At 42.9% G+C, this 20779-nt stretch overlaps 2 protein-coding genes across 3 annotated transcripts in view; one reads left to right on the forward strand and one right to left on the reverse strand.

Moving 5' to 3' along the window:
- Positions 1–3185: 3185 nt before the first annotated feature.
- LOC121617731 (endonuclease domain-containing 1 protein) lies at positions 3186–4399 on the forward strand. The gene is made up of 2 exons (XM_041952950.1): positions 3186–3513; positions 3618–4399. The coding sequence occupies exons 1-2, from the start codon at positions 3214–3216 to the stop codon at positions 4224–4226; spliced, it is 909 nt and encodes a 302-aa protein (XP_041808884.1). The 5' UTR covers positions 3186–3213; the 3' UTR covers positions 4227–4399.
- Positions 4400–12550: 8151 nt separating this feature from the next.
- nlgn2b (neuroligin 2b) overlaps positions 12551–20779 on the reverse strand; it is a 32788-nt gene continuing 24559 nt past the window's right edge. For both annotated transcript variants that reach the window (XM_041953058.1, XM_041953059.1), the window contains 5 exons: positions 19249–19434; positions 16571–16836; positions 16266–16419; positions 14400–14766; positions 12551–13466 (listed from right to left, as the gene is read on the reverse strand). In XM_041953058.1, the coding sequence (XP_041808992.1) occupies positions 12551–13466; positions 14400–14766; positions 16266–16419; positions 16571–16836; positions 19249–19434 (1889 nt within the window). The remainder of the gene's footprint in view (positions 13467–14399; positions 14767–16265; positions 16420–16570; positions 16837–19248; positions 19435–20779) is intronic.

Below are 20779 nucleotides of genomic sequence, written 5' to 3' on the forward strand. Positions count from 1 at the left end.
TGTATGACTAAATACTAGTTTCAATGTCACAACAAATAATAAGTAACAAATGTCGAAGTTTTATTAAACTCATTTGTTTAACTAATAACTCAAATTCTGACTTTGAATACAGATCTGATAAAAATCCTACCGTGGCAAAGTGAGTGACACAAGAAAAGAATAAAAACAAAGGAGAAAAAGTTAAGAGAGGAAAAGGAAAAACAGACCTGCCCAAAACAGGAAGATATGATTAAGCCCGCTTTGAACACAGACTCATAAAATGATTCATATTGAGCAGGAACAAGGAGATCTGTATCATAATGTTCAAAAGTGAAGTACATTGTTTCAGAAAGATTGTTTTCACACAATACTGTGTGAGCCCCACGGCGTGCTGATGTGGACCACCTCTCACATTAAAAAAACAATTCTAAATTGGATTCAAGCTTCAACACACACCTCTGAGGATTTTTTAAAAACAATTATGTTTCCATGCATTTATCACAAGCAGGAAATGGGAACAAGCAACAAACAAGCCTACATTGCCTCCATGTGGGCAATATATGTAATTGCATGCACATACTAGAGTTTATGAACAAGTGGCCCTGCTAGAAACTTTTTTTTTTTTTTTTTTTTTTTGGTTAGTACTCTAGAGTGGGTGCTAAAAATACAGTAGAATAAGTCAACAAAAAATAAAGCATGTATTGTAGTAAATTGTCATACTGTATTGATTATATACTACATTTTAACTCACTACACACTGTGTGGCTCCCAGCAGCACAATCAATCACAATTTCTTTCAGTTGTCATTAAATCTCTAAACATCCTGGCACATTCATCCTCATCTAATGATCATTGTCATCCAACATCGATACTGGCTGAAGAAATCTGAAATGTGTTGCATGGACAGTGGTGACCCGCAGTCACTTTCCCTCCTGGTAACAGTGAAGGCAGCAGCAGTGAGGACTGTCCCTCTCCTACCGGAGCTGAAGCAGCAGAGGGCCGCTGCACTTGGTGTGAATTTATAATTCTAATTGGCAAAAATGCTGACAGCTGAAAAATGTCTGTCCACATAACTGCATCATCGGCCCCAGCTACATAAGTTATGATTGTCATAACTCAAGATTAGATCAGAGAGGCAAGCCGGTCCCTCGACGAATAACCACGCTCGATCGCTCACATTCACATTGACTTATTAGGGCAGTGAAGAATTGTTGTTCCGGCTAATCTGACAAACAGTTGCCATTTGCATGAAACAGACTTGAGAAGAGGGCGGCACAGGACTGCACAAGAAGCTCCAGCCGCTGATATGCAGCACTGTTTTTTAATTTTATTTCCTTTAGATTTCAGACATCCAGATCAGTGGCTTCCAGTCGTTTGTGTCAGACTCCCACAGCCCTGTCAAGTGAGCTCGAGCACCCCTTCCTCAGCACCATCAGTCGTGTTCCAAATGTGTTCATTTCAATTAGCGCTTCAATTAATAGCTATTAAGAAATTATTTAAACTCAATGATAAAAGAGGATGATCTGATGGTAATTTGATGACATTGCAACATTTATCGAGTCTAGTTCAATCATTTAATCCATTTATTTTAGTTCATCCATTACTTTTAGCCGTTTCAACCATTTATCCACTACTTGTTGGTTGCTCGCATGCTAGCTATTTTTTAATCAAATCCTAATTTCTTTCTTGTTCATTATTATGCTCGCTACTCCACAATCTTTCCGCGCACAGGTACCACCACCTGGTTGGGAATCAATGATTTCAATTTCAGAGCATGTGTAATGAGATCCAGGACACTGACAGGACGTGCGGTTGCAGGGTGGATCAGTCAATGACCCTTCCACTACAGGAAGGTCACTGCAAAACCACAAACCACATGATGCCACTACTTGCAAACTCAAGAAACACGCGAGTGCACCTTGCAGTGCTGGAGAGAGAAAACTGCGCTGTGTTTAATGTGTTTAATAAAAAGAAGGAGAATTTGCATAATGTGTCCAAGCTGTTATGAAGGACTGAGGACAAAAAAAAAAAAAAAAAAAAAAAAAACTTTGGAGACAGGAAGAGAGTTTCAGATGGATTAATTGCTCTGTACAGAGTGAGCTGCCAAAATAGGTCAAGCACCCATTTTGGCAGAACATTGAACCACTTGCTATGAAACACTCACTCTACGTCACGGCAAATTAAGTTTCTTCAATTGCTGTGGAGTCCTGGATTACTGTCTTATTTTGCCATCTCGTATTCATCATTATCGTCGCAGCTGGTTGATGTACGACCGGCCTGTTAAACAAAGCGCCCGCTTTTCAGCTGGATCCTTGTCTTGAGCACACATACGCTCTTTGTCGCCATGTCGTAGTTTAACCTCCATCCTTTATCTCCGCCATTCACTCGCAGCACCAGCGTAGCACAGTGCCTCTGAACCACACCGGTCACTGTGGGCCTTTTGTTCGTCACTGAGGCAGATTAGACAGTTTTGCATTTTACCATTTCATTGATAGCACGTCTCTGAATATCCCATTTCAATGGCCTGTGCCCCATTACACACACGCTCAGAAGAATTCAGGCTTCTGCGAGAGCGAAGCAGGACTATGCTTACGACACATCTTGCAAGGTCAAAATGTTTTTTGCAGGAGGAAGGCTGTTTGGGGTTTAGCATTTTGTGCCAAATGGAGGCTTCACGAGCACAGTGGTTGCTGCTTGTTCAGAATAGGTGTGCTGCTTCTTGCACCATTAAGGTGAATTTAATAGAATAATTGCATGGAAAAGATGTGGCATACGGCAATGCAAAGATATAGAGGAGTCATTATCTACAAGCTTGTTGTGTCACCATTGAATTGCACTGCTAGTACAACACATGCATGATATGAATCCATCCCAAAGCCAAACCACAACTTTTCAGTTTAGCTTAACTGGCCATGGAGATGATGCACTAAACGTAACCTCAGTGCATCCACACGTTTGTTGTGGTGACTGTGCTTCAAAGAGCAACTGGCTGCAAACTAAAATACAGAAAATTAAGGGTAATATTCAAGAGCACAAACACCTTTTTATTCCCTTTTATGTTAGAGCTGTAGGTTAGATCAGCGCCATGGCCGCCACATCCCTGCCCACGTGTCTCCTGGTCACACTCCACTCGCTTTGCATATCAGCTTTGTGACATTTAAATCATAACTGCAAACTTTTTCTGCCGTCGTTTTTGCAGGAGTCAGAGCAGGAGACACACGGGAGAGCATCACCATGAACATGTTAACCCCTTTACTTCTCTCTCTTCTGATCTGCTTTTTGCCTCTCATGTCAGCGACGGTTGTCCTAGATTTTAATCACATAGAGAGATGCAAGGACTCCCTGTACATGGGCACGCCGCCCCGGGGCTTCATGGACGTCAGACTGAAGAGGATCTGCCAGCGCTACGCAGACAAACCTCGCTACGTGACCCTGTATGACCCCCAAAAGAGGATCCCAGTGTACTCAGCCTACACCTTCAAGAAGACGGAGGGGGACAGACGTGTGGATTACCCCTGGATGTATGAGCCACAGGTCAGAGATCTGTCTTCCAGTCTTTCATGCAGGTTTCTGTGATTCAGTTCTGTGTTGTGTCCCATCATATGACAGGAAGCTGTAAGTGCTGTTTGTGTCTCCAGCTGGCAGAAATCGATGGGAATGGAAACATGCTGCCCTTCCCCACCGGCTACCTGCACATGAAGTTTGAGGACAGCCAGGCAGTCCTGGACGACTACTCTGACGTGGTCCTGTACGAGAGGGGCCACCTGAACCCAGACCAGCACCAGTCCACCCCGCACGACCGCGCCGCCACTTACACTCTGACCAACGTGGTCCCGGAGATCCGCGAGTTCAACATCGGGCCTTGGCGCGAGTACGAGGAGCGGATCCGGGTCCGCCTCAACAACTTCTGCCGCGGCACGGCCTTCATCGTCACCGGCGTGACCACCAGGGGCAACATGATCCGTCGCAACAACCAGGACCGCGTGGCCATCCCCGAGGACGTGTGGTCCGCGTACTGCTGCACCGACTACGACCGCAACGCGCCGCACGACGTCCGCATCCGCTTCCCGTCGCACGCAGCCATGGCCAAGAACGCCAAAGAGGGCAACAGCGTGCACGAGATGCCGGTCCAGGAGCTCGAGATCCTTCTGAAAAACAGCATGGATGTTGACCAGAACCTTCAGATCTTCTATGACAACTGCATCTCTCCATCACCCCTTCCTCTTTACCTGCAGCATACCATCTGAGAGCACGTGGCCCCCTTCTTACTGTAGTTAACTGGGATCATGGTAGAAATGTGTGTTTCTTCCCCTCAGGAGTGATGAAAGATCTCATAATTCTCTGCAATGTTCCAGCTCCAAACAGGTGTGCCAGATGAAATTACATTTATTTACATTACATTGATTTACTGGGAGGTTCTGCAAACTACCTTTAATAAACTAACTCAGTTTACTGGTCTGGACTGTGATTGTGTCTTAACATGTTAAATACTGAACTTAATAAAGGGGCTGAGCACAGTTTGTAGTGACAGAGGTGAAAAATCACAAATGTGCGATGAGAGTGAAATACAAACAAGAATAGCAAGCATCTTCTCCTAAATCACCTGCAGTCAGTCCTTTAACTTCCTGTAAACCTGAATGTGAAGCTGTGCTGAGCTCTCAAACAGCTTCGTGTCTTCATACTCTGCAGCAGAGGCGAGTTTGAGTGTTTGGCAAAGTTATAAAAATTGGATTTGACTTTTAAGACTGTCTGATGGGTTTCAGTGTCTTTAATAATTTAGTTAATCTCTTAGTCTTTTGAATATAATAATAATAAAAAAAGAAATCCATGGAAAACTGCATAGAGTTGTTGCAGAGCTATTTAAGTTTTTTCACATAAAACCAGCAGGATTTGAAAACCCCAGATTTACCAGTAAGAGTAACGTTTGTGTATCCAGAGGAAAATGTCTGAATATTACCTCTGTGAAAAATCAGATCATAAAAGCACACTTCACTCTTCATAAGTCACGTGACGCTGAAGAGCGTCTTCAAGCTTTTGACAGTGACTTTGGCATTTGCAATTCTAAAGAGGACGAAGCTTTCTGAGCTGTCAGAGCATCATCAGAGGACAGAGGGAGCAGAGAGGCTGAGTTCAGTTTCAATGGCAGTGCTCGCTTTGTGATGCAGCAGCCTCACAGCTGCACGCTGCCATCTAGCGACAGAGGAGAAGTACTTTCTGTGCTCGCTGCTCACTCTGCAGAGGTCACTGCGCTGAGCACAGAGGAGAAACGCTGTGGCATTAGTGTGTGCATCACTCATCTCAACAATCTGTTTACAGTGAAAAAAACAAGTTATGATGAAGATGATTTGGATTAACACAGTGAGCCATAAGAGTTATTAAAGCCAGTGGGGTTTAATAACTTGCTTCTTATTGAAGCAATAATTCAAGATAGATACTTTATTCATCTCCAAAGAGAAAATTGCAGTTCAAGCCAGTTATTCTAATCTAAACGTGAGAATTTGGTGTTGCAGATGTGGGAAACTATTCGAAATTAGTGAAAAGTTTTTTTTAATGAATGCATAGTGGCCCAGACTTGGCGTTTAAGGGATTCTTGTACATTAAAAGAAAAAAAACTATTTGCAACGCAGCTGCAGGTTGGCTTATTGAAATTATCTCTGCCTGTGATGCTTATAATACTAATACTAATACTAATATTAAAGTTGGACGTTTATGATGCAGGATACTAATACTACTCTTCTCGCTCTGCCAATAGGAAGAGAACCAGGAAGTTTAGATAAGGTGGGGGTGTGGCCAGCTAGAGTCTCTCTTTGGGACCATGCGGCCTGTTCAGGTGAGTTTGCGTGGTAAGACACAGAGTTGGCTTGTTTTTTGATCTTTTTGGTTGTTTTCCTGTTTTGTCTGCTTCTTGAAGGAAATGTTAGGGTTTGTTTTCCTGCTCTGTTTGCTTTTTGAAGGAAATGGTAGGGTTTGCTGCTTCTTGAAGGAAATGTTAGAAGAGGCTGTTAAATCTAGTCTGTGGTTTAGGCCTCCACCTTCAGCACCTTCTAAATTTTCCACCCCCTACCCGAACAAGGGTCTGTATCCAATCCCTACTTTCATCTTTTGACTCTACCTCTTTATTTTCTATCCCCTACCCGAACGAGGGTTTGTATTCCCACCCCGCTTTTTCTTGGTGCAGTTGGTGAGAGGCAGGGGTAGATGATGGTAGTGTGGCAATCGGCAGTTACATGTGGCATCTAGGCCTGTGGTAGCATTGTAGCAGCTAACAATAGCTAAAGCGGTGAGAGTATGATAGTATCTTAGCAGTTAGTATTGGTAGCTAGCAATTAACATTAACAGTATAGGTGAATCTAGCGTTATTGTCTTCTTCTGTTCTTCCTAGCGGTTAGCAGTAGCATTAGCAATAGTTAAATGGTAGCATCGGTACTGGCCACTACCTGGAGCATCTCTGGGTCAGTTGAACGTGGCGGTGCTGTTTGGATTGTGTAGGAGCAGTGTGAACTGGCACTAGGGGGGGTGACTCTGGGACGCCGGAGTTCACTGCCTAACCTCCTGGAGGTGTAGTGGGACTAAGTAGGCGAAACACTGTTGAAGGGAGGTTTCCACCTGATGACCCCCAGAGACGTGTTAGGAATCACTGCTCTTTGGCAGGTATAGAGGCAGATTAGAGCTCCAAGGTTCTTCACTGAGAATGAATCCTCTTTTTGAGCACAAGTATCTTGTGTTTAAATTAACTAAAGATGCAGTCAGGAAATTAAAAAAAAAAAAAAAATTTTTAGAGCGTAAAATGTGACTTTGGAGAGGTAAAAAGGGGTGTGAAGTGGTCTAAAAGTGCTTATGCACCACCACAGAAAAATATGCATCAAAATTAAAAGTGTTCATTTATTTCCACATCTTGAATGAATGGAAAGCCGTGCATTAACACAAATACTTTACCCAACAGGAGCAGTGCATCAGGCTGTTCCACAGTATTTGCTGTAATATTGATTTATTGAGTACAACAGCTGAATAAACAGAGATCAGAGGACGGTTCCCTTCATAAAACTGGAGCTGCCAAGTTATTTTAGGCTTTGAAATTCAAATCCTTTAGAAAACTTGTAGACCTCGTGGAGTGAAAGAAAGCCCAGCTTTAAGAGGCTGTAGCTAGAAAGCACCAACAGCAAAGCTGTTCATGACATCCTCAAAGCTGTACCTCCACCTAGAGAAATAACAGTTACAGAGACCATGATGAGGGATAACTGTGTCAGTCTCACTGTGTGCATGTCTTCAGATGTTCTGAGCAGCTACACCATTTTCATTTTTCTTCAAAAAAAAACCAAACAAAAGAATCATCATCACTTATTCCAAGCTCCAATAATCAGCATTTTAAACACTCAGACGGCTCTGACAGTCCCGCCAACCAGCTCCACAGACCTTTTAGCCTCTTTAATGCCTTTTTAAATTATATGTGAACAAAGAGACAAATTAACTTCAAACCTCAAGGTCTCCGTTTTCAACCCTCCCCGGCAGCAGGGGGCAGCAATAATGAGCGAAATGTTTTGATGTCACTGTTGTACACTACCAAACAGCAAATACATTGCTTATAAATAAATTATAGAAGCTAGCTCCAGCTGGTGAAACAAGTCGAACACAGCAGCTTAGAGGTATATCTCAGGAGTTGGTGGAGACCAAACCAGAGCTAAAAGGTAACTTTGGACTTTCAGCAGGAGGCCAGAAACACGACTCCTAATTAAAGTTGGACGTTTATGATGCAGGATTTTCCTAAAAAACAATGTGCAGACTTATACAAAACTCATCCCTCTCAACCATTAAATCCCACTAGAAATGTGTGGCGGGGTCTTTATCTGCAGAGACCCTGCCCTCTGCCTGCATTGTCTTGCTGTGTTTGGGATGTTTCTGGGCGTCGACCTTTGAGCAGTGGGTGTGTCAGGTAATGTTGCTGTTGGCTTGTTGACTGCTGTAACTCAGCAGATTACTAGGAATTGTAATTACGTTATTATCACAACAAGTAATTAGTATCCACTGCTTTGCCTGTTAGTGAGCTGGACTGAAGACAGCTAACCTCCCTGACTAATTAGAACAAGTCATCCAACTGTTAGCATAGCTGTTCGTTCATATACAACAACCCCGCCGGTAACACACAATAAACAGATATTTGATAAAACATTTGCAAGACACCGCATCGCTCATTTTCCTGCAGGTGGTCAGCGCTGCTGAGCACTTATGCAGGTATGTGATGCTGCAGGTGGTGCAGGGGCAGGGAGGAGGATGTTCAATATTCCACAATTCCCACAAAGTATACCTTAAAAGTCGTTCTGTATCTGCAGGCTGTCTAAATAAGGAACTGCCTGCCAACCAGCTAGCTGTAAAATGTTAAAGGTTGTGTGTGCCTGCTTGTTGTGGGGTTCTTCTGCCCCCAAGTGGTGAGAAAATGTAACATAACTTACATGTTGCATCTCTGACAATGTGACAAAAATGGCAAAGCATTTGTTTAAGAATGTCTTTTAATGTTTTCCAGTTCAGATACACAACATACAGTGTGTAATAGCCTCTATTTGAAATAGAAATATTAACTTTAATTCTTTCAACCCCTTCTGGTCATTATGCTCTCTCACAGTATCTTGAGCTTCAAGCAGGTTACTGAATCAGACTAAATGAAACAGACAAACAGGTGCAAGCCTTCACTTTACCATTCCAGCAATAAATGTTGTAAGAAGATATTTGGATCCTTGTAATGCTTTTTATTTTTCTTTTTTCTTTTCCTTACCTTAAGCCAACATCAACTGTGTAAACAGGTAAACTTAGTGAGTGTGCTTCCGTTATCTGTTGGCTGTCCAAACCCTTGTTTCAAAACAAACAGACCAAAAAAACAAAAACACTGTCTTATTAATGCTGTTTTTGGAAGCGTGTGCAACTCAAACTCACATCAAACAGCTGGGTCAATAATCTCAGAAACAGAATGAGCAGACAAAATTGCAAAAGGTAGCAAAACAACCACCGTGATTAGAGCCTGAAATAAGCCCAAAAGAGTACAAAGGATTTCACGACCTCCCAATTACGGGTTATACTGCATGACAATGCTCAAGACAGCGTGAGACACTAACAATTAAATCCAACAGCATCACAAGTAAAATTCCTCGATTTGTGGTTTGTTTTGAGCACATTTGAAACATCCGCCCCGTCTCGTGTTTCTCAAATCACCTCCTTGTTTCGTCCGTACCTGCAGCTGTTCTTTGGCTTTTGAACCAATCAAAGGACTCATTTCTCTCAAAAGCTGCCTTCATGATGGATGGGACAGTGCCAGGTGTGTAGGTTATCCTTTAGACAGCCATATATGCAGTAAGAGCATTTTGATCACCACAATATCGAGGCTAACCTGAGCCGTAAGCATTCCTTATCGTGTGTATGTTGACCTCAACCATGCTGTGATTTATTTATTTATTTTGGATTATTCATGTATGTTATCAGATGTACTCGTGTGCCCATAACCTATTGAAATTTGTCCTTGAGATCTCGGAAATAAAGGAGAATCAAACATACGCGTGAGTGCTAAAATCACATAAGTCGTCTAAACTTGCACCTGTTGTCACAAAGAAAAGATCCGGCCAATCACTCAAAACCAAACGACAAACATAATATTTACAAATTCCAGTTTTGTTCTCTTACACTTAAAAAATGTACAGTTTTGTTTCATGTGTTGGTTTTTGTTCTTTTGTCCTCGCAGCTCGCTCCAGTCCAGCGTGAGGGATGGCAGTCTGGCTCCAGAGTGTCGTAATCCTGAGCAGACAGGATACAGAGCGTCGCAAGGAGGCGGGACCAATCCCGCTGGCCTTGCTTTTGTGGTATGTGGTGTGTGAGTAATGTCTGTCTGTAAAGATATTCTTTTTTTTTTTTAAATCAGGTGTTTTGAACGCATCCCCTGTGCATCGACAGATCATACCGAAGCTGACGAGCTATCCTGCCACTGAACCGCCGTCAGCGTTTGTCCAGTGCTGTCCTAATGTCACTGGCTTGTTTTCAGAATTGTCCGTAGTGACGAGACCCGTCTGTGTGTTCAGTTGTGCGAAAGATGTGAAATGCGAGGCTTTCTCACCTCTTGACCGTCATAAATATATCTCATCCTTTCTCCCACCTGACAGAGGGGAGAGCCATGAAACAACATAAGAGCAGACGAAAAGATAACCGTCAGGCAGTCTTCAAACACTTGAAGCATGTGGTTAATGTCAGTCACAGACAGAAACCTTATTTAGACTATTCATGTAAAGTAGTTGTTTCTTCTTTTTTTTTCTCATAACTCAAAAAAGTGCTATCTTCAGGTGAGTTGAGATACAGTGACTGCAAACTTGACAGTTGCAAAAGATAAAGAGAAACAGAGCGAAAAGAGGGAGGAAAGAAAAAGGCTTTGATCAGTCTCTGGTAGTTTTGCGGCACAGCCTCAGTGTTAGGAAATGAAAAAAATAAAGAGGAAATATTTACTCTCTTTGTTATAATCATAGTTTTACACAATATTCATCTCTTAATACTTTAATACCTTTTTGAAATACCACAAAGTGCAGCCGATATTAAAATAGAAACTGAAAATGATTTTCAAAATAAAAGAGAAAAAAAAAGAAAATCAATGAAGAACAAGGCAAATCATCAGAATGACAAACAAACTTCTCTGTCCACACGCTTTATAAAAAAAAAAATCATGCAAATATCCCAGACAGCAAAGTAGTTAATAAAACTCTATATTCTTTTTTTTTTTTAAACGAGGATATATTGAATCTGATTTCCCTTTAAAGAAGAGACCAGCCACAGTGCAACATTGAGTGTAATTTAAAAAAAGTGTGTGGATCAAAAAGAAAGATGAAGGGGTTGGCACTTTTTATGATGGTAATTCCTTTTGTAAGATACAGTCAGGACAGACCTCTCCGGGCGGTCCACTGGACGCCACTGAAAGAGGAACTTTATCACAGTACTTGGCACCAAGAATGCTGGTAAAAACGAGATATCAGAATATCTTTTTTTTTCATTCATATCCTTACAATTTATTAATAATACATCATTTACATTTGTGTTTTTGTATAAAAGACTCCAAAAGGAAAAGAGAGTCTAGAAGTGATTGCGAGAAAGAGGAAAGAAGTGGAGATGGAGATGGATGATGTCAATGCTTTAATAAAAAGGGCTACAAGGGCAGATGCAGAGAGAGAAAGAGTGCGAGGCAGCGGCGAAGAGAGAAGCAGTTAAATGGGCTGAGATGGCGATACAGACAGAGAGATAATGAGAGGGAAACAAATAAAGTAATGGACATGATTAGAGCCGAGATGCGGCGAGTTCTAATGGGCAGCCTGGATTCCAGGTTGCACCCCGCAGACTGAGTATGGTTCAGTTATTTCCTGTACCGCCACAGTTGAACAGTTGAAGCCCCAATCTGGAAATGTTTTCAAAGCAGCATTTGCGAGCATAAGGACTTTTAAATAGCAGGGCTTTTGGCATTTAGGTCGCATCATAACTGAAAACAGGAGAGCAATTTGTAAACAGCAGAAATTAAAGGTACATACACTATGCAGGATTTTCCCAAAAAAACAACGTGTGGACAAAGATAACTCCTCTCCCTCTGCCTGTATTTTCTCCTTATTTTGCTGTGTTTGAAACATTTCTGGGCTGCAGCCTTTGGGCAGCGGGTGCGTAGCCCCCAGTCGACAGCTTGCAGGTGAGGTCGGGACTTTATAAAAAGGTAGCGAACAGGTACCAGGATGTAAGCAGCACGCATCCATGAAGAAGCCACGGAAAAGGCGGATACAGCGCCGAAAACTGTTTGTTTACAAACAGCACGCGACAATTCCTGCATAGTACACCTTTAAGTTTTCAAACTCAAGCTCGACTGTCTAACAGTTCCTCCTTGTACTTCCTGCGCTGTCAGTACATTTAACACTTAACAAAAAGCCTCCAAAATCAGAACGCAGAGACAGCTGCTGGGACATAGTGCTCAATACAGGGCGCCAAACTCCACTTCCAGATTGGGCCTTTAAAGCTGCAATTTGTAAGTTTCCAGAAATCACCGCTTTATGACAGACAGCTTGTCGGGGCATATGCCGCCTCACACAAAGCTGCTCGCTACTGTGTTATCTTTTCACTAAATGAATGAAAATGAATATATGCATTCTATGTCAAACATAGTTTAACACGGACACAACAACACATGCGCAAAACAACCAAGCTACACGTAAGATGCCTGACTGATTGTGGTGAGCTCCGTACCCCTCAGAGAGAGAGCTGCGAGCTTAAAGCTGCGTCTGGTGGCTCGCCTAAGCAAGAGATATCGAGGGAGCTGTAACGGTGTGAAGCAGTGCGTACCTATGATGACGGGCTTTTGGCAAAGGAGCCTCTTAATCAGCTCCTCCTTGATTTATGATTACACTTTAGAGGTATTTCACTGCTGAAAATCTTACAAACTGCAGCTTTATTTGAGGGCTTAATGAGAAAAGACAAAGTAGTAAAGAAGAATAGAGGGCGGTGAGGGTGGCGTTTGTATGGAGCAGTTTGTGTGGTGCGCCTCTGTAAGCCCAGAGTGGGGTTGTGCCTGGTCCTATACACGGGTGGTGGAGTGTTGGTGTGGCAGGGCATTGTTGCTGTGGCTGGGGACAGGTGTGGTGGAGGGGGCCGGGACGGGGGGATAAGTGTTGAAGGGGTGGAGGGGCTGCATGCTGCTGATGGTGCTGGGGATCATGGTGATGGTATTGGCTGTCATCAGTGGCACGTCCTCCGGCGCCCGGCGCAGGGCCAGCGTGTAGTCAGGTGGGCACACGGGAGGCCGCAGGGGTTCCAGGTCACCGTGGACGCCGCGGGAAGGGAGGGGTGTGCCGTGCTCCAGCTCCACTCTCTGCTGCTTCATCTGCAGCGACATGAGCTCCTCCTCCTGACTCAGCGCCAGGTCATTGTGCGGTGGGGCCCCTACTACTCCCATGCCGACACCCATGCCCATCGTAGTGCCGCGTTGCGGGGACAGTCGGCGGTGACGTCTCTGCATGAGTTCATGGCGCTTATCCCGTTTGTAGTAAAGCGCGGCAAAGGCCAGCACATTCAGGAAAAGAAGCGAGGCGCCCACTGCCACTGTCACACTCAGCTCGGTGGAGTAGTCCCTAGTTTCACTTGGGAAGGGAGAGTAGCGGGGCCTCTCTGAACCATCGGGCTCGGGATCAGGCGGGTAGGTGGAGATTACAGGGTGGCGCGTGGAGCGGGGGGGGACCTTCCAGCGGTTGGTGCTTCCGGGCGGCAGGTGAGTCGTGATGGGGATGAGTTTGTGGAGGCTGTGGAGATGTGGCACCAGCTCCAGCCAGAAGGCCACCTTGTTGGCCCGGTAGTTGTCTCTGACACGAGGCTTCAGGCCGATATGCAAGTACTGCTTGTCTTTGGAGCTGAACTTGGTCCAGATGACCTCCTCAAACCGGTTGGGCTTGGTGTGAATGAAGGTGGTGTCCTGAGGAACAGGTAGGTTTGGATCCCTGGGAGAGAGAAATAACTGAATCAAAATGTTTTCTATGTTAAGAACTATTATCACCATTAAATGATTAACATGTGTTAATGGTAATGCAATAATAATTGCTAATAAAGCAATTATGGTTCGGAGTTCAGCAGAAAGAATGCCTCAGGAAGTGCAACCCAGTCCCAACCCAGATGTTTAGACGTACAACATGTTCAAAAGATCAACAGATCATCCCCAAATTAAGACTAAACACTAATTCTTTCTTCACCTTCAGCCCATAAAAACACATACTGACTTCACTAATAGGCTGAAGGGACACTGGCATTTGAAAACAACACTGTTAAGTACGAGCTTGTAAATTCTGTGAACTGTGAATCACTTATGTCTATATATTGCCTTATTCTATTCTGTGTGTTACAGTGACCTGGAATAGAGGCCCAACTGAGCGAGGCAAGGTGGAAAACAGATGTCCTGTGATGGATATGTTCTGTGTGAGTGATTTCCTTCATGTGTATTAAGGAATATGAGATGATGTTATCACTGTATGTTCAGAACATGACTGTTATTTATCAATGCGCTAGGTTATGGTCAGTGCATGCATACCTCGCGGCTCCTTGCCAATTGGTTAAATGTTGGGTAACTTTGGAAAATAATCAGATCAGAAGAAAGTTCTTTGTTCTGTATTTTTTTGGAAAATTTTTGGAGTCGACTGCCTGTGACTGAATTTTCCTGCTCTTAGTTTTTGCTACAGTGTATCTCCTTATTGCAGCTTCAACAATAATAATAATGATGATCACAATCTTTTTTGAACCATCAGTGTGCTTGTGCATTATTTAATGTGTTAACGTATTTGAGTGCTGTTAGATAATTGACATAACATATTGACTTGACATTTAATAAGATAATGCACTTAATGCCAGAAAGTAATTCTTAAATTTGACATTATACTAACCCCGTCTTCGCAAAGTTGGTCCAGTAAGTCATGACGACAGCGCTGAGCATGACATCGTTCTTGGAGAAGTTACAGGGAAACAGGTCAGTGGCTCCCACCATGGGGATCCCAAACACATAGGGGATCTCATCTCCGTGGGCCGCGTCCGCCCAGTCTGGCCTCGCCTCGGTCTGACAGTGGTGGTGGAAGGTATAGAAAAAGACAGGCGACTGGAACTCAGCGTGCAGTTTAGCAGTGGCGACAGCCGGGGCCACCCACTGATGGTCCGTGAACAGAGCCAGGAGGGTCTTCCTACGCATGTCGCTGTTGTCCCTGTCAGCCCAGTCTGTGTACATGAACTTTATGGTCTCCCTCAGGATATCTTTACCTTGCAGGAAACAAAGGGAACATGAGCATGTATGCAGTCATGGAGAGCTCGGTTACCTGCAACACTGGGTGAAAGGATTTAAAGCTCAAATCTGTAACTCTTTTGGCTGTATGTATGTGGCCTCCACAGTGGCGTGTTGTTAGCTGTTCTTTCCACTTCCTGTCTCACTGCGTGGACTTTCATGGCACACAGTGTCATAAACAAAATTTACTGTGACTACAGTTTTATACTGCAAAATCAATGTCATCCCATGTTACGTTACTGCGAGTTTCATTGCAGCAAATAATCTGTTCAATCAATGACTTTTTTCAGCTACACAGCAGTTCACTCAGGCGAGACAGTGTCACAAGCTGGGGACTCTCCAAGGCAACGCCATGCCTGCAAGGCGTGACTGACCAAGACGGACAAAGGCGTCAGCCGGCTAGTTTTTGGTAGCCTTGCTAGCTTGTCTCCTTACAAGGTAATCCGTGAAGAAGTGCAAAACACAACTGTCCCTGCAAAATGAATCTACTCTCCAGCAAAGCTTGCTACTCAACCTGCTGCATTTCTTTATTCACTGCCTTCTATTTATTTTGGACGCAGCAGTGCTTTATAACTGAGACTAGAATACAAATCTGCCGTTCTTTAATGTGTGGGTGTGTGGCTAAGCACAAGACTCCCACCAGCTCTGTTCAGAACGTCTGGCTGGAAAAGCGTCAGATAAGAGGAAACAATGCAAGAGCACATATAAGAAGATTTTCAAATGTCAACGCCCAGCAGTAAACACGCTAGCAGATTAGCTTGCTAGCTATAGTGCGGGATTGGCTACCCCAGCCAGTCACCTGATTATTACCTTGCAGCCGTGGTGGAAAGTACATTTAAGTACAAATACTCAAACACTGTGCTAAAGAACTAATTTGAGGGAGTTCATTACATTTTAATTAAAATTTTCTATTTAAGGCTACATTATACTTTTACTTCACTACAATTCAAGGGGAAATATGGTACTTTTGACAGTTATAGTTAACAAATAAAGACTTATACCTATTGAAAGCCTATGCAGGCTGAGCATAGTTGTATGCATGACATAATAATATAAATTTCATTCAGTTACATGGCGAGTTTATAAAATTCAATGCACTGATACACATTAAACCACCCAACCACAAAGCAGTATGCAAAATAGTTCAAACTATGTTGCAGCTCCACTAAAACAGAAAAATGCCGCTTTCACGTTAGTTTATCAGTAATAATGATCAAATAACAGGATGCATTTTCATGCTACTTTTACTTTTTATACACTAAGTACTTTCAATGTATATGAAGTTATACTTAAATAGAATTTTCACTGCCTGACAGAGTTGTAACTGAGTATTTATACTGTGTGGTAGTGCTACTTTTATTAAGTAAGTAAGAAATCAGACTTTTCAGCTCTGTAGAGGCCAACAATATGTGGATAGTTAAAGATCTGGGCTTTAAACTAATTCAGAATCTCAAGGTAAAATAGGGATGAATCTGACCATCTGGGTATCCATACAGATTGTCCACAAAGTTGGAGATGGTGTAGTCAAACGAGGCGGCTGATATCCCGTCTTCTCCTTCACTGTCATCAACAAATTTCAAGCCCTCTCCCTGGTTGACACCCAGCAGTATGTCGTAGTTCAGGAACTCGCCCTGGTGTCACGAAGAGCACACACAGCATGACATGCCAGCACAGAGTGCAGCAGCAACGCTAGAGCAGCATTCACACACCAGATGCAAAGACATGATCCGCAGACACAATGCAATCATTCGCTGGATGACATCCAGAGAAATCAGCTCTGACCTGCTGCATGAGGATCTCAGGGTCATCGGGCACCACATCCCCGTCTACCACAGGTCCGAAGGCGATGTGGTAGCGTGCGGGCTGGATGTCTTGGTCCACTAGCTCCCGGAAACTCTTCCTCCTCAGGCAGTCCACCAGCTCAGCCATGTCCCCCAGAGTGCAGCCAACCTTCTTCGCCAGGATCTTGGTGTACATCACAGGCCGGTAGTTGACTGCCCAGCTGGAGATGGCTGAACCACTCTGAGCGATGGCCCTCTGGAACAGGCCTTCACAGAGACCAGACCATATACAGCAGATATAGCTTCAACAGAAAACATACAATGACTTATTCTCTCTCAGTACAGCACTGTTTTTTTTTTTTTCCCCCTCTGACACACTTTTGTTAGCAGCTGATGGGGCCTTCAAGGCCTTACAGTGTGAGTTCAATAATGCATATGTTGGAGGAGGAGCAATTGTAGAGTATAACATACGAAGCAAGATGAAGTAGATATTCTGCTGCTTTCATATCTGGAGAAAATCTTTATGAACATTTGGGCAGGAAAATAAAGTGCTTCCATTATACACAACGAGAGACAGCAGCAAGAAAAATGGTGACAACTCGACGCACAGCAGTGGGCTTGATGGCTGCGCTGTATCAAGCAGGAACGACAGAAAGACAGACAGAGAGAGAAAGAAAACTGTGCGCACTGTTGCACCGCTGCACTGTTATGTAAAGTGGCTTGCTGTCCCTCTGTTTTATCTGCAGATTCTGTCATTAATAATTAAGCCCCCCCATATTCTGCATGTGCCCCACCCCCGCTCCTCTCCCTGTGAAATCAATTAAGAAGCCTCTCAGCTGCAGCTCCAGCTCCACTCCTCATCTCATCTCTCCTCCGCACACACACACACAGTACCTTTAAAAACGGCTCACCCTCCAACTTTTTCTGCACTTTCTGTTTTTACTGCCTGACTTCAAAATGGAGCAGAGGAGCATTTTTTGCCAAAAATCTTTGCATAACAACCCATAACGAGAATGTTGATGTTCATCGTCTATTTTATCTTTCATAATCTGGACCAAAATACTCCGACAACAACCAAAAAAGAGCCACACTTAAACCAAAAAAGCAACTGAAAGTATACTATATTGAACTATATTGTTCAAATACAGCACCATACAAAGTGTGTGAGGCTGAAGTTTAAACCCGGAGTTTAATTTGAACAGCCGTCTGCTCATGTGTGTATTTGTCTTTGTTTTTGGACAGCATGAAATACAGCAAACCTCCTGAATGTTTTCCAACTCTTAATAGACAAAGAGATGTGTGTGTACCCATGCAAATATTAGCCTGAGAATCTCCTCCATACAGTACAGATAAAAATGTTTTTATTTGATCTGTCCTAGCTTCCTCTGTCAGTGTGAAGGTTAACAGTTTAGTACCGTAATAACATAATCTGAATTCTTGGTAAAGTATAAAGTGCCATTCATCTTCTGGCTCTATCGAACAAATCAAAGGATTAGTGATCAAACATCTGGTGGGTATTTTAGAGGTCTGTCATTCAAAAACAAACAAAAGAAATACAGTACAGTACAGTACCGTCCTTCATGAGCAGTTTACTGCAGTGGTTCCAGACGTGGGGCCTCGAGGACGTACCAAGGGTGCCGCACCATTTATTATCATTTTTTAACTGGATATTTTCACACATGGATTTCACATGAACTGCATTTTTATATTATGCTTTCAAACGTATCAAAACAGAGCAATAAATGTCTCAATTGTTGAACTGAAAACAAGTTATCCAGAAATAATGGTTGTTCGAGCAGTGACTGTATAGTTAAAACCAGTTTTTGGTGGATATGGGAAGCTAGCTGTGCCACACTTGAATCCTTTATCTGAAATCTTGAAAACCTAAAATAAATGCAAAAGATACTAATGAAGAATGAAAGAAATGAATGTGACCAATCAGCACACTTAACTTTAATTCTTTGCTTATTCCAATATTTATCTGCTTTTTTTTTGGAACTGATTGAGAACAGGCCTAAATAAACCCTCAATCAGCTTTGAACTACTGATGTCTTCATATTTAACGGGGAGCCATGACAGTGGTGGGTGCCATAGAAAAATGTACTATAAAGGGTTGCCATGGTTTACTGTCCACTCCTTGCTGGTATCCTATTATTTTTGAAATACAAATGGCAAAGACCACAATCACCCATTCTCTGCTTAGGGTCACCAAAACAACAGTATTCAAATCAAGAAAACAATATAAAAACTATGATATATATACTATCCATTCCCAACGCCTTGTCCTGACAGGATTACTTTTATTGGAGAAGGACAATTTTGTCAGTGCAGTCCAGTGATCTTAGTCCCTTGTGGAATTATGTTATTTGGGATTATTACAGGGCTTGTGTCCCAAGGTGAGTGATGGTTTTATGGTACATAGCCATCTGCGGACTCTTACACTGTCCAAACTGGTTTTCTTGCAAATTACTGAATCTTTGAAGTTTTTCATGTTTATTGAAAAGATATATATACTAATATGCTCATATTTCTGAATATTGCCATATATTTTTTATCTAGTTTAGCCTGTTCATTGAAATAACTAGCATGCTCTTTAAAGAAATACACTACCCACACTGTCCTGAAATGTTAATTTTCTTTGAACAGGCCAATGTGACAATGACAGTGAAGGAACTTTACCCTCTGAGTGGTGGGAGAGGATGAGAAGGTTCACACAGGCGGCACCGGCTCCCGAGCCAAAGATGGTGATTCTCTCTGGGTCGCCTCCAAAGTGACCAATGTTTTCATTGAGCCAGCGCAGGGCCTGGATCTGGTCCAACAAGCCATAGTTCCCCTTAGCAGACTGGTCCCCTGTGCTCAGAAACCCTGCAGGGTAAGTTAGAACAAACACAGAGAGGAAAAGAGAAAGAAAGTCCAGATTATGCGCGGAAAGAGGAGCAGGCCAGAAATTCGGGGACACAGGATAACATAATCGTGTGTGTTTATTGCTTTTGTTAAAGGAAAAAATATCCCACATAAACAGAAGATGGCATCCTGTCATTGTCAGGAGCTTCTCAGCCTCCAACTCACTGCAAGTCTGAGGAGATTTCACACAGAACGCTTGCCAAATTACTCATTTTTAATACCCACGCTGGAAATACAACACAGTTAAGAGAACTTGTCAGAGCAACAGAAGGCATGTTTCACCTACTTCCAGGACACACATTTACACAGCAGGTGCACACCCACAACAAGATAAAATAAACTGAACAAAATGTCATACATACACACACGCGCACACACATTTACCTAGGTTACTGTTGGCGATGTTATATTGACCTACATTCATTTCCTGGAGACTTACCCGAACACTAACCCTAACGACTGCTTGCCTTAGACTAACCCTTAACCCAATGTTAACAGCTGACCCAAAAATCTGCTTTTTCCAGATTGGCGACACAGTTTTTGTCCCAAATTTGACAAGACATCCCCAGTTGACTGAAATGTGTCCTTGACAGCATCCTTTGTCAGAAAAAAAAAAAAAAAAACGCATACAGACACATGCACACAGAATCCTTTGTTCTCATGATAGTGGATTACAGTACTTCACATGACTTGAGTACTTCATGAAGCAGAGCTTTTCTCATTTCTGACCATTTGGATGACTTCAATGCCCAGGAAATCTGAAATGATTCTATTAAACAGCACGCTCCTCACATTAGTGGCTGTAGGGGCGGAGGCATCAACGTGGCCTACTCTTGAATTGGTCACATTAACAGCGCTGCTCAGTCATAATTTTTTTTGACACTTCTTGTGCATGAACAGAATTTCTCAGCAGTGCCCATAACTGTTACTGGAACTAGGGATTTTCCTAGTAACTAATTTCCCTGATGATTAAACAGAAGTTTAAACTTTGACTAGTTCACTAGTCCTAAACTAAAAAAACACTCCGAAAAAAGTCAAAATTCACCACAGTTTAATATGTAAGGTTAAACATTCGTACACACTTTGCACCGTGCGACAGGGTTTCTATTAAGTGTGTTAATCCACACGTCCGGGTCAACGTCCAGGAAAAATGGGAGAAATTACGGCTTTTTATTTGTTTTTATCTAATGGGGTCAGCAATTTTTGAAAGTGGTCCAGTATTGAGCCAGAGCACTGCATCCAGCAGCCATGCAATACTAGTAGAATAGATTAAATTAAGTATACTATATATATATCAAGTATGTTA

The sequence above is a fragment of the Chelmon rostratus genome, chromosome 14 (genome assembly GCF_017976325.1).
Source record: "Chelmon rostratus isolate fCheRos1 chromosome 14, fCheRos1.pri, whole genome shotgun sequence".
In the NCBI taxonomy this organism is placed as follows: Eukaryota; Metazoa; Chordata; class Actinopteri; order Chaetodontiformes; family Chaetodontidae; genus Chelmon; species Chelmon rostratus.

What these genes read in the sequence shown, in the direction of transcription:
- LOC121617731 (XM_041952950.1), top strand. Translation starts at nt 3,214, where the DNA reads ATGAACATGTTAACCCCTTTACTTCTCTCTCTTCTGATCTGCTTTTTG. An exon ending in CCTGGATGTATGAGCCACAG is followed by an intron (nt 3,514 to 3,617) that starts GTCAGAGATCTG and finishes TTGTGTCTCCAG; the next exon opens with CTGGCAGAAATCGATGGGAA.